We start from the raw sequence: 14,522 nt of genomic DNA on the forward strand, positions 1-14,522 counted from the left end.
GAAAATGTGGTTCGCTATGTGTTTCCATCCGAGCGCCTTCCGGCGTGGATTCGTCACATGCTTCAGTTGGAGAGGGGTTATTATATCTTATCCGAAGTCTGCCCTGCTTTATTTAAAGACCGATTGAAGGAGGACGGCCATGGAGGAGGATTCAGGTGCAGTTGAATGCATTTGAGTATTTTATGTTTTGGTTTGCTTATTACGTTGTATGCAAAGATAATGATATTATGCATCGTTCGGATTCGGATGAAATGAAATTGGGGTTTAAGAAGGCTTCCCGGTCTCGTTTCGAGAAATGGGCGTCTTCTCTGCATAGTTTGCACGGTAGCCATGACAATGGAAGGCCTGTGAAGTTCAATTCTAGCCCTTATTTGCATCTTCTGAATTTGTATCTACACAAATTTGTTCCTATATCTGATTTTTGTGCTCCCAGTGTGTCTGTACATCATTTTTTCGAGGAGAATCCATCGATATTTTCTCGCGCCGAGTTTGTTGTTCATACCTTTGTACAGTTTTGGTTAGTGAATGACGATTTTTCGCCCTTACCTTCACGGGTTTGCCAGTCTTTTGGTATTTTGTTACCTGTTAATAATCGATATCATAGGTATGGTCTCCCCAGTGTAGAAATCACAGAGGCTGTGAAAATACTGGTCAATTATGTAAGCAGTACTTTGTGTTGTCCTCAAGAAGAGTTGAATTCTGGATGGAGAGCTGCATCACAAATGGATACCTTGAGATTGAGGTCATTTTCCTTGCCACGGAGTAGTTTGGTTGTGCCTGCTACATGGTCCCTTCTGTTACAGAGGCCTTTGTACAGGTTTATATTACGAGCTTTCAGTTATTGGCCAGTAGGTGCTTGTCTGAAGAAGGCCACACACATTATTGATCTATGGTTGGATTATTTACAGCCTTGGAATATTGGTGAAGAAGGCGAAATGATGCCCGCTCTCGAAGAGGATCATTATTTGGAGGCAGAGAATAAGATGCTTAGGGATAGGGATCAACGATTGTCTCCACTTTCAGGTAGCTTGCTTCAAAAGCAAAAGACTGGTACTGATTCTGTGGGATCATTAGTAAAAAGAAGCACGAAATAAAGTTGTTATGGATATAATGATCATTGGCAAAACTATGTTCTGGCTAATTATCCTTTTTATAGCTCTCTTGTTGTTCAGTTTCTTGTATTTTCCCACAAGTTCGTGCACATCAATACCAAGGCAGTTCTTCAGATGACTCACAAGGTGCATTGCTCTTTCCTTTATTCTATTATGTCTTATTGATAATAGCAAGGAATAGATGAATAAACTTTGACACTTCAAGCAAGACCCCATGTTTATTTAAAGCAAGATCCAATGGTGGATTAAAGGTACTTATTTCAAGGTAGGATCAACAATTAGGATTATTATACCTAGGTTTTGTATCTAGAAAATTCAGACATGAGGAATTTACTTTTGGAAGTGTGAAAATCAATTAGTTGGAACTTCCTCTTGCATGGGAATAATCACATAGCAGGAAAGGAGAAAAAGTGTTGTCCAGATCCGAATGTAGATTGCTGCCTTTTAAATATTGAATTTGCCTTGCTGTCAGTGCTATATTAACAGAAAAATTCAACATTAACAACAAATGATCCATTCCTGATAGATTAAGTTATGAGCAGTCTTCATGCATGTAAATGTAGGATTGAGTTTGATATAATTGTTTATTAGTTTAACAGACAAAAAATTTCCTTGGTTTATTTTATAGGCGTTTAAACTATCTTTCTTATTTTGCACTCAAATGCTTTGTATGTGAAAATTACGTCGTGTTATTGAAACTTAATTTGGTTGTTAATTCAACAAACAAATAATTGTCTGTGTTTTAAATTAGAGACATTTAGATTAGCGTCTATTTTTTGGATCTCAAATGCTTTGTGTCTGAAAAATACCTATCCAACTTATTATTTTATGTTGACAAATTCATTGTAGTTTAAATAGTTGTAGACAAGATTTCCAATCAAATAGCTAAGCACACCATCTATTTACAGTCTTTTGTGGAGGGTCATTTCCATAAATTATCATGTCTATTGCTCGAGAAACAATGGGTAAATTCAGCCTGATGTCATTGCACTGAAGTTACTTCTATTTGATAATTCAGCGAGCAATTTATATGCTTCATGTTTTGGACGAGTTCTGCAAAGAAGGATTGAGTTTTGCATTTTACATCTGATAGGTACTTCGCTAACTTTGTATAATGGGCATAGATATTGAATGGATATGGACAAACTTGTGATCCCAACCCAAACCTGGTTTGACTATGCAATTTTGAAGAAAATGTTTTTTGGTATATTCTTATGCACTGTCAAGGGTTCTCAACACAAATTGGGAGTGATCATGTTTGCTGTCTTTATAGTATAATTGGGCTAGGAGGCTCATTTTATAGCCCAGTGTGAACGTGATGTGTAAGTATGTCCGTGCTCAACTTGGACTCTAGAGTTGACATGTGTCCCTCTTAAAATAAAAATAAAATATTCTCTAAATAGAAAAGTAATGTTGGCTATAATAAAAAAGAAAAAAAGAATATGCTATACATGTTTAATTAGTTATCCATTTGACCTATAATATAATTTCATGTAAAGTAATTAGAAGTAAAAAAAATTATGCGAGTAAGATGTTTAAACCTTATACTTTTCAAAAAATAAGTTAACACTTTATATAAATAAATTACTTGAAGATCTATATTAATAACTTGTGTGAATATCAACTTATGTGAATCTGTGCTTAAGATGGATCCATGCTGGTAAATCATAATGCTTTTCTGACCAAAAAATGTCCTGAATGTGTGTAGTAAGACTTGAAGATCTATATCAATAACTTATGTGAATATCAACTTATGTGAATCCGTGCTTAAGATGGATCCATGTTGGTAAATCATAATGATTTTCTGACCAAAAAATGTCCTGAATGTGTGTAGTAAGTTTGTTGCTTTCAAAGAAAATTGAAGTCCTAAGTTTCTCAAATCTTTCCCTATAACTGTCTGGATAATGTTGATATGCCAATAGTCGGCATTCGTAATCCATTCTCAAGTCACATAAGAAGTGAGTGCAACTCAATGTTACTTAGGTGGATCATGGTTGGGTGGGCAGTGGTCTTGCCTGAAACCTTGCGTTTCCTGCCAAGTTTGATGATTGTTTTTTAATGTCTTATTGAAAATGTTCCTGGATTTCAATATTTCACTGTTTTAGCTTGATCTTCTAACAAGTTCACTTCTTTGATAACGGTAGCAGTTGGTGGTTATTATTTCTAATTTGTTTCTTTTATCCAGATAGAAACAATACTTGAAATCCAATTTACATTCGTGCATTTTCGTTGTATATTCATGATCACTTTAATTTTCAACAGGTTTGGTATTTGGCTGAGATTTATGTCAGTTTATACTGGAGTTCATAGTACATGTATAATTTGTTTGTTAATGTATTTTCTGACAAGTATATCAAATGGGATTCAAAAGGGTGGACTGTGGTTATTCACAGTTGAATTTCCATGCGTATTTCATTGTATCATTAGAACTGAGATATGTAATGGCAATAACATCTTTTTCTGAATGTGTCCTTTGCAGTGTTACCTCTATTCTTTGCTTTTCCAGAAAACCGGTTTTATAATTTGTTAAAGTCTGTTGTATTCTAATGTAATATTTTGTTTTCATCTGTAGGTATTAAGTGTTTTGGTATCTTCAAAAGAGCTACTGTGTCTTATTCGAAGCATAGATTCGACATACAATGATGTGAAGTCGGGAAGTGCGCCATGCTGTTTTGACAGTTTGCATAAGGTTGTGCCTGCCATCCGAGAGCAGCTACAGGTCTTCCCTCTATGACCTATACAGTGTTCTGACGTAGGCTACCTTATCCAATGCACCATTTTTAAAAAGGTTTTGTTTGGAAAATGCCTCATTATATTAAGATGTTTCTTTGTGACTACTACAGGACTGGGAGGGTGATTTATCAAATTTTGAGAAAGGCAGTGAAATTACTCACTCTCCTTCGCAAAAAGAAACACCGATGTTGCAACTTTTCAGCACCAGTGATAGTGGAGGCCATCAAATGCTAAAGGTAAGTTTTGTGAATAGTTTCTCTTTATCTCTTTCTTTTTGCAAGACTCATTTGGTTGATGGATAGGTTTATAATTTATTCTGCCCGTACATCAAAATTGGAACCTTACAAAGATAATTCCTTACAAACATTAATTCAACAAAAAATTTATTTATGCCATTATAAGGAGGTAACTGCATCAGTAATTGTTTTTATTAATTTTCCCAGAGAAAGATGTTCCCTTAACTTGCCCACATATTAACTGTTCCAAGTGAGGAAGTTGGTACATTGTCAGAGTGATGGAATCCCCCTTTCTCCCTCCTTTCCCTGTATTTTTTTTTCTGGGTGAGGAATGGAATTGACTTCTAGTTGAAATACCAGCTGGTAACTGGACAGAACTACTTGGGAATAGATCCTGTAACCTCCCTGGGTATTATGCCTTCTGTAGAAAGGGTTCGGAAAACTGAGCTATACTATTGTGCTAAGTGTTCATTACATATGTACAAACATGAAATCAATCACTATCTTTATTGGGATTTTCTATAACTAAAATGGAAATGAATTCTATAAATCTTCCATACAAAAGGTTAGAATGACTTTAAAGCTCAGGTAGCTGGACATTATTTTATTCAAGAGGAGAGCTGTGTTGGAGTAGATTATTCCTCAGTTTTTTGACCACACTGCAGAGCTCATCTTCAGGGTATAATTGAAGTTTGATTAAATTTGGGCTTGATAAGAACATACTTTTGAAGTTTGATTAAATTTGGTTTTGATAAGAACATACTTTTAAAAAATTGATTTCTGATTAATCTTAGCTGGATAATAACCTAGTTGTGATTTAATTTTGCTAGTTGGAAAATAATCTGCCATGGTCTGGATCTTCAACTTGTCCTGACGATGAACCACACTTGTTGGTTTGGAACGCGTCGACAAATGATTTATGATGTGATTTATGCCGAAAAATCTTCTCAATAATTGAGTTTCTAAACTTTATAGATGATTTTTATTTTTTATTTTTGGGAGGGGGTGGGGAGGTAATTTAAAGGCCTTTTATTAACTGTTGATGATCACATATGATCCAACCTTCTGTATGCCTCTGGTCTGCCACTAGGGAAACCGGACCATTGGCAATACAAGAGGTCTGCTGTCCAAAAAAATACATTTTAAAAATATATACTGAGTTCTAAAAAAGCCTACAGTGCCTTGGCTTAACAGCCACAAAATATAACACATAATCCTACTATAATAGTAAAGATAGAAAACATAAATTTTCATGAGGAGACTAGGAGGTGGAAACCTCCACATCTATGGGTGCTTGATCACCTGGACTGTCTAGATGAGTTGGGGCTTTTCCATGCAGTAAGACTGCTTTTATCCTTGTCAAATGCTTGTCCATGGCTTTAAATTCCAACTGCATCATGTTCATCATCATCAGAATTTTGTTTTTAGTGTCATTTTTGGAAAGGAGTACCCTTCCCTACAGCTGTCTAGTTGTAATGGGACTGGTACATCTACTCTTGATAGATGACCTTTCAGCAATGAAGCAGTGATACCTCTCAAATTTCCATTGCCATTTTCCCACCCTCAAATGCTAGTTCCAACTCACAGGGAAATTGATGAGCTTTCGGGGTTATGTATGCCCTGAGGAGGCCCTGCTGCAGATAGAATCCACCTCAGAAGTGCGTGCCCCGGCCAACTGAGGAGTAAGGACTTGACGAGAGGAAGAAAATAAAGAGACCTGAGTAGGAGCTGATCCCAAGAGGAGGGTAGCCCAAGATGGTCTGGTCCCTCTCTCACACCACACCTCGACAAAGCCTCACACCACCATAAACAAAACCAGAAAAACCATAAAGCAGCAAGGAATAATAGAGGATGCCCTGGATTCAGCATAATTAGATAGAAATTGCCATTCATGAATAACATTTACCATCATGAAACAACACAATGTGCCTTTGCAAAGCTTCCCAAATCTGAACTGAGACCTTGCAAAGATTGCTTTTCTCATGCGAGGAGTTTGGTGGAGAGTAAAAGCATCATCTGAGATAATGAAGGGACGTACAACTGTGTACACATTCTCATGAAGTGGTGTGGTGGGCACATCTACCTTGCTGGGGTTAGATGAAGTAAATTTGATGTAAAGCATCAAAGAGGAAACATGACATCAATGACTAGTTAAATGTGTTGTTTAGAAATTAGACAAGGTTAGAGAAGGTTATATTGAAATTTCACATTGGGTTGGCCTATACTTCTACCCCTTTTTTGGTTTCTTCTCTTTTTTCAGCTTTTATTTGTTTACGCAGAGGAGAATTTTCATGTTTGCAAAATGATGCTTTCAGAAACATCTTCATCCATCTGACAAATCTATAATTTCTCCATAAGTATACAAAAATGGTGAGGAGTGCAGAGTTCCTAAACCACTGGTCTGTCTGATCTTCTGCTGTTAAAACTTAAAGTTAGCTCTAAGAGTCTAAACAAAACAATTTGATAGTTAATTTTGTATGAATTGAAACTTCTGTGTCTACCTTAGATAAAATTTTACTTTGAAGCACATCGTTGTAGATTATACAACCTTTAGGCATACATATTTTCTTGATTATCTCTTCTATTTTTTGCCTCACACCAGATACTTCTAATTGATTTATTCCAAAGTGTGTTTCCATCAATAGTATCAATAGATTTTCGTATAGGGGACCTTGCTAAAAAGATCTTGCATTCTGTCCCTCGTGCCTTATTTAATAAATGCCACCCATTTCCAATGGAGTAGAGGCCACTTGTTTTCATTTTTATCTCTCCAAAGGATGTTTCTAATGATGCTCTCTAGATATTGTATAATTGTAGCAGGGGCCATTAGAATGTTTCTTTGATAGAGGGATATCTGATAGGATTGGCCAGTGTCCAGTCTCTTGCCGTATGTTTCAAACTTGACAGGTAAATAGGATAGGCCAATGGGATTGCTAACTTCATCAGTGTTGATGAGGTAGGGATGTAAAGATTTCCCTATCTCTTCTATTTAAGAAAAGCCCCATCTCTTGTCCGTCATGCCCATGGGGGAAGTTCATTTTAGGTTTCAGCTTATTGTATAATACCAGTGTCCAGTCACTTGCCTTATGCTTCAAACTTGACAGATAAATAGGATGGGCCAATGGGATTGCTAACTTCGTCAGTGTTGATATAAGGTAGAGGCATGAAGGTTGCCCCTGATAGAGGATATTACAAGTAGAGGAAGGTTCTCAACATGGCATTACTAAGTGATTGCATCCATCTAGAATTTGAAGAATTATATATTTTTGCTTGTCTCTGCATTAGATATGTCTACTAAATGCTTCCAGTTAATGGGGCATTGATTTGAGCATTCAATATATTTTTATTCTTTATCAAAGTATTCTTTTGTTGTATTTGTATTTTTCAATTTATGCCTTACGACGTTTCCTTTGCAACATTTGGTGCAAATGCTAGTATATCTTACCTCATTTTATGGTTAACATTGTATAACAAAAACATGCGTTGTGTTATGTAATTAATACTAACATGTAATATTGATTTTTTTTGTCAGAATGCTATAGGTAATGATTGCCAAGACGATGATCCAAATTATGTTCAACATATATCAGGAGATCATGAGGATGAGGATGAGGATGATGGTGGTGAAGGAGGAGATGATGATGATAGTTGCGGTGTTGGTGATGATGTGGATCAGAGTAATGAGGATGGTCAAGATGATCATGAGGATGATCTTGGTGGTGGTAGCTAGGCATGCACATGCGTTGTTTTTTATGAAGAAATTATTGTGTAGAATGACATTGTTATGTTTAGATGGGTGTTGTGAATTTACCCTATATCAATGAGACATTTTGATTTTGTAATCATACGATGAGTTTGATTTATGTATGTTGTTAATTTATCGTAGAATAACGATATTCATGAAATATTTTGATTTGTTAATCATATTTGAATTTTACTTGTTTTGATTAAAAATAATACTGATTTTATTAGTATTATGTTGCTATTTTATACATGTTTTGAAAATTGTTAATGACACATTGTTATTTTTTTGGATGGATGTTGTCAATTTCTCTTAAATTTCTTTACAAATGATTTTGAATTGTGATATCTGCTTTAATGATATTTAGAAACTATCATATATTTCACTATGAATCTATAAAGGGGGTCATATATGTAAAGAAAAATATACTCTATATAAGAAGTCAAATGTGGATGTAACCATGGATGCAAAATTGAAAGTAAAATTGGATGTTAAACTAGGAATTAATACAAAATGCAAACAATTGACATACAAAGTGTTTTAAATTAGAAGTGAAAAATTGTGCAATAGTTGACACAAAGAAGGGAACAAAACATGGCATACAAAAGGATATCAAATTGGGCAATAACAAGGACACATAAATGGGCACCAAATTAGATGCAAAAAAGAAAACAACTAGATGTAAAATAAGATGCAAAGTTGAGCGTTAAAAAGAAGCAAAAAACGTTACAAATTAATATGCCAAATGATGATGCAAATAATGGTGTAAATTTGGGATGCAAACTTGGGTGCAAAAAAGGAAAAAAAAAGATGTAAGAAAGACATAAAACAAGATGCAAAATGGGGTTGAAAAAAGGTGAAACCAAGGATGCCATATTGGATGTAAAAAATGATTCCTAATCACATGCAAATTTAGGCTCGAACTCAAACACAAAATTATATGCAAATGTGGACACAAAATGAGGCAAAAAAAGATGCAAATTTGGATGGTGAAAACGATGTAAAACTAGACACCAAAAAAATGCAAAATTGGATGAAAAAGTCGGTGTAAATCATGGTGCAACATTGGACACAAGTAGACACAAAAAATGGTGCAAAAAGGGGCATAAAATAGCTTAAAATTGGATGCAAAACTTGGTGCAAAAACAAATACAAAAGTAGACGTAAAAAATGGCTCTAAATTGAATGTACCATTAGACACAAAATAAGATGCAAAGGTGGACACAACACATGACTCAACATAAGATGCAAATATAAATGCAAATTTGGATGCTCAAAATGATGTAACATTAGATGCAAGAGATGGTGTTAAAAATGATGCAAAATTGGATGAAACAAATGACGCAAAATATGGTGCAAAATGAGATGGGAAAAATAGAGACAAATCAAACGTAAATGTGGATGTAAAAAATGGTCCAAAAAAAGATGCAAAAATGGGCACAAAAATGGATGCAAAATTTGGTGCTAAATCAAATTCAACACATGGTGCAAAGATAGGCACCAAAGCTGGTGCAAAAATAGAAGCAAAAACTAGTGTAAGACTAGATACAAAACCTGGCGTAAGACTAGATGCAAAAACTGACACAAAATGGATGCATAAAAAGACGTTAAATTGGATTCAAAATACAGTGTAAACTTGATGCAAATGATGGTGCAAAAATGGAAGCAAAGAAAGACACAAAATAGGAAGCAAAAGAGAATGAAAAATAGATGCAAAAAATGACACAAAACTAGAAGCAAAACCTGTCATAAAATAAGATACAAATCTTGGTTCAAAATTTGACGCAAAAAATGATGCATAGTTTGGTGTAAAAAATGATGCAAAATCTAGCGTGAAAAAGGATGAAAAATCAGGTGCAAAAAAGGACGCTTTAAAAATTGTACAATAGAGCCAGATTTAGCGCCAGGTTGCTCATCACAATTACAAAAAAAATGCACTAAAATCTGGCGCTAAATCTGGCGCAAATCGTTGGTTTTGTTGTAGTGAGAATCTCGTCCTTACGGTATCCTCCAACGCTTACCCATCTCTTTGGAAGGAAAGACCGTAGAAGTAGAGGTTGAAGTTGTTGACGCCAATTTGACTTACAACCTCCTCCTCGGACAGAGATGGACATATGCCATGCAAGCCGTGGCTTCCTCCCTGTTCCGTGTCATTCATTTCCCTCACCAGGGGAAGATTGTCACGGTGGACCAGCTCTCTTTCTTCGCCTCTTCTTCTAAAGGTAATGTGCCATTTGTGGAGCATACCTCAAAGTCACTCGTGAACGTGGGTGCTGGACTTTTCAAAGATCCCACCTTAATGGGAGTCTTTCCCCACCCACCTCCGAATCTCGCCCCTATCAATATGATCTCTGTGCGCTCAGATCCGTGGGTTTTTCCTCCTGCTAATCAGGAAGACTCTTGGGGTGATATGATGCTGTTGAGTCCTGCCGAACTCAACTACATCGAGATTGTCGCTGCATCGGCTCCCCCTGATGAACCTGCTCTTCCAAGCAGTTCCCGATTCATATGATCATTTCCCTTGGCTAGGAGATGAAGCTACGTCGGATCCATTGAAGGAAATATTTCCTTCCGATGAGGCCATCATAGAGACTATGTCTCTCGACAAGCTCCCTTGGTCAGATCACCACCATCGCTCTTCGTTTCTCCCTCCCCATCCGGAAATGACCACATGTCTCGAGCAGTTTGCTTCTTGTGTCCCATCCCTGCCCCTCCAGACACCTATTCAACTATATCAAGTGTCAGAGGGCAATATGGGCAATATCACGCAAACCCAACCAATCGACATCTCTATTAAACCAGGGATCGTCGAGCATATCCATATCAGAGTCACTTGCACTCCTGAGGAAGTTCAGCTCTATACTGCTCTATTTCGTGAATTTCGTGATGTCTTCGCATGGTCCTACGAGGAAATGCCCGGCATCGATCCTAATATAGTGGTGCACAAAATACCTACGTACCCAGGTGCTAAGCCTGTTCGTCAGCGCTTACGCCCTGTGCACCCCCGAAAGGGTGCAACCATCAAGGCCGAAGTCGAAAAGCTTCTTAAAGATGGTTTCATCTACCCCATTCCTCTTACGGATTGGGTGTCTAATATAGTCCCTGTGAATAAAAAGAAGGGTACTATCCGGGTCTGTGTTGACTACCGAGATATCAACCGTGCTTGTCTGAAGGATAACTTCCCTACGCCCTTCATCGATCAGCTTATTGATGAGTGCGCAGGAAGTGAGATTTACTCGTTTATGGACGGCTTCTCTGGCTATAACCAGATCAACATTGCACCCACAGACCAGCACAAGACAACTTTTATTTGTCCTTGGGGCACCTTCGCCTATAAGAAGCTCCCTTTCGGTCTAAAGAATGCCGGCGCTACATTTCAACGTGCAATGTCTTATGCCTTTCATGATATACGTCACATTGTACAACCTTACCTGGATGACCTTCCGGCTCATCCAGCTAAGCGTCAGGACCATCCTTCTCATCTTCGCGAGACTTTTCTCCGCTGTCGACACTACCGCATAAGGCTTAATCCTAATAAGTGTGTCTTCTGCATAGAATCTGGCCGACTGCTCGGGTTCATCGTCTCCTGAGAAGGCATCCGTTTGGATCCCCTCAAAGTTGAGGCCATCTTGAATCTTCCTTCCCCTGCCTCTTTGCAGCAATTGCAGAGCTTGCAGGGTAAAGCGAATTTCCTTAGATGATTCATTCCGAATTATGCCGAGGTAGCTAAGGGTTTCACATGATTATTAAAGCGAGACACACCCTTTCGTTGGGATGCCATCACCCAGGAGTCTTTCGAGCGACTCAAGGACCTCCTTGTCTCGGCTCCACTCTTAAGACCTCCGAACTATCACCATGATTATTCCCTCTATCTAGCTGCCGCTGACACCACCATCGGCATGGTTCTGGTGCAGGATGATGATGATGGCAATGAGCACGTTATCTATTACCTTAGTCGCAATCTCTTGGATACAGAAACTCGCTACGCGTATGTCGAGAAGTTGGCATTGGCAGTTGTCTGTGCCGTCCAATGATTCCGGCACTATATCCTTTTGTGTACTACGACCGTGATTTCCGACTGCAACCCTATGACCTACATCTTGTCACGTCAGATGCTGGGGGGCAAGTACTCAAAATGGATTGTCATCCTACAAGAGTTTGACTTGGAATTTACTGCTGCCAAGTCTCAGAAATCTCTGGTCTTTGCAGAACTGCTCTGTTCTTTGCCGTCCCCTTCTGTACCATCCCGTTCGGAAGAGCATATCCCGGATGAAACATTGTTTCTCATCAGCACCCTCGACCCTTGGTATGGGGACATCATAGTGTATTTGCAGACGTCTTCCTTCCGTCCTGATGTATCGAAAGATGCTCGATGAAGGATTCGTCACCAGTCTCAACCCTATCGCATTATTGGCGATACCCTGTACCGCCTCGGCGTTGATTCTATTCTCCGCCGATGCTTGACTCTCGAGGAGGCTGAGCGGGTGTTGAATGACTGCCACTCCAGCGCTTGTGGTGGCCATATGTCCAGATATGCTACCGCCCAGAAGATTCTCCGTGCTGGTTATTTCTGGCCTTCTATTTTCAAGGATTGCATCCTTGCCGCCCGTGCATGTCATGAATGTCAGGTTTACCACCGGAAAATGCGTGCACCTCCTGCACCACTACACCCTGTTGTTACCGTAGGTCCATTTGCCAAATGGGGCATTGATTATATGTCTTGTAACCCTCGTTCGGCCGGGGGGCATGGATATATCATCGTTGCTGTGGATTACTTCACCAAATGTGCCGAAGCGATGCCTACACTGAACCAAGACAGTTACACAGCGGCGCAGTTCTTGTTTAATCATGTTATTACTCGGTTCAGAGTCCCCCAGGCTATTGTCACAGATCACGGAAAACATTTCCGTAATCACATGATGATGGAACTAACGACCCAGCTAGGCTTGCATCAAGATAGCTCGACACCGTATTACCCTCAATCCAACGGCCAAGTTTAAGCCATGAAAAAAGTTTTGATCACAATGCTCCAACGTACCGTGAATACGCACAAGTCTAACTGGCATCTGATGTTGTTCCCTGCCTTGTGGGCTTACTGGACCTCTGTGAAGGACGCCACCGGTTTCACTCCTTTTCAGCTTGTTTATGGACTGGAGGCCACCCTTCCTGTTGAGTGTGAGATTCCTTCGTTGAAGTTAGCTGTCGAGTTACTTCCCAACACTACTCCGGTGGAGGAACGAATTCTCTATTTAGAACAGCTAGACGAGACCCATCGCTTAGCCGCTCTAGCTATTGAAGCGCAGAAGAAGAGGGTTAAGGCCCACTTCGACGATACCAATCGACCTCGTTCCTTTGTTGAGGGAGACCTAGTACTGCTCTATGATCAAGCTAAAGATAAGCTGGGGGCAGGAAAACTCGAATCCATGTGGCTAGTCCCCTATATCGTGAAGAGAGTTTTGCAAAAGGGGGCATATGAGCTGATCGATTACGAAGGAAATCCTCTTGACAAGCCCCGCAACGGGCTCTATTTGAAGAAATATTATGCATGATTTCGTGCACCTAGTTTGTACATACATGTGTTCTTAGCAAGTGTGTCATGTGTGCATGATTTCTAGTTTTGCTTTGGTGTGAAGGCGTGTTTGCCTCTTATTTTGTTTTCTTCTTCTTGTGCAGATGTCTAATACACCTTACGTTGGCTTCGCTGATGGCGCCTGCCGTAGTACTTGCAGTTTGTCTTCTGCGGCATGGGCGATCTATGATCCTCACGGCGAGTTGATAGATCTTCAAGGCGTGTGCTTGGGCCGTACCACCAACAATGTTGCCGAATACAGTGCTGTAATTGAATTGCTAGCCGAAGCAGTTGATCTTGGCATCCGTGCTTTGGTGGTAAACCTGGACTCTCAACTTGTTGTCCATCAACTCAACGGGTGATATTCCGTCAGAGACCAACGCATTCTAAGGTTGTATTTACGTGTGAGATTGTTAGAAAGGAATTTTGATTATATCACATATCAACACATTCCGAGACGATTAAATACGTTAACCGATGCATTGGAAAACCATGTGTTGGATAGACATTTGCGTAATAGATAACCATCATACAAGAGAAGATAGAAAACACAATAAGACCATAGAATAAGCATATGTAAATAATTTCTTTTCCAAGCACAGTTTTCATGTGTGCTTGCATATGTGCTTTTAAGCTTGCATAAAATTAAAATACATGGGTCGTGTGTTGTGCAACTGATGCATAGATCACAATTGTATCAAACATTTGCATAAACATATTAAAAAAAACATCATCACATGTGAAACGATCCATCCAAAAAACAGCATATATATATATATATATATATATATATATATATATATATATATATATATCGTGTGGCGCACTAAGGCGCTAAAAAATAAGTGTATATGTCCAAAAAATAAAAGCCGGTGTCCTCGGTACATCCGAGACAGGTGTCTCTCAAAACATCAGTGGAAAAACCTAGATAGCTACTGATCTGGGTTATGCTCTCTATAACATACTGTTGCCCGTGCCACTCGCCTCAAAAGGCGGTGCATCCTGGGTGCCACCCCCACTGTGTGGATCTGATGCTCTATAGGGACCTCCTCGACCCCCTGGTAATCTGGCACCCCCTCCAGCAAACCCTCGAGGTTGCGAGCTACAGTCTCCGACGTATCAACTCCTGG

At 38.9% G+C, this 14,522-nt stretch overlaps 1 protein-coding gene across 1 annotated transcript in view; it reads left to right on the forward strand.

Moving 5' to 3' along the window:
• The first annotated feature begins 227 nt into the window (after nt 1-227).
• The window catches only part of LOC149148220 (uncharacterized), a 74,913-nt gene continuing 60,618 nt past the window's right edge, over nt 228-14,522 (forward strand). Inside the window, exons 1-4 of the mRNA XM_089442104.1 lie at nt 228-1,073; nt 1,173-1,238; nt 3,685-3,831; nt 3,956-4,081. Coding sequence (XP_089298230.1) covers nt 228-1,073; nt 1,173-1,238; nt 3,685-3,831; nt 3,956-4,081 — 1,185 coding nt within the window. The remainder of the gene's footprint in view (nt 1,074-1,172; nt 1,239-3,684; nt 3,832-3,955; nt 4,082-14,522) is intronic.

This window comes from Pinus tabuliformis, chromosome 9 (assembly GCF_031772625.1).
Source record: "Pinus tabuliformis cultivar Carrire ecotype Pingquan chromosome 9, CPIR1, whole genome shotgun sequence".
In the NCBI taxonomy this organism is placed as follows: Eukaryota; Viridiplantae; Streptophyta; class Pinopsida; order Pinales; family Pinaceae; genus Pinus; species Pinus tabuliformis.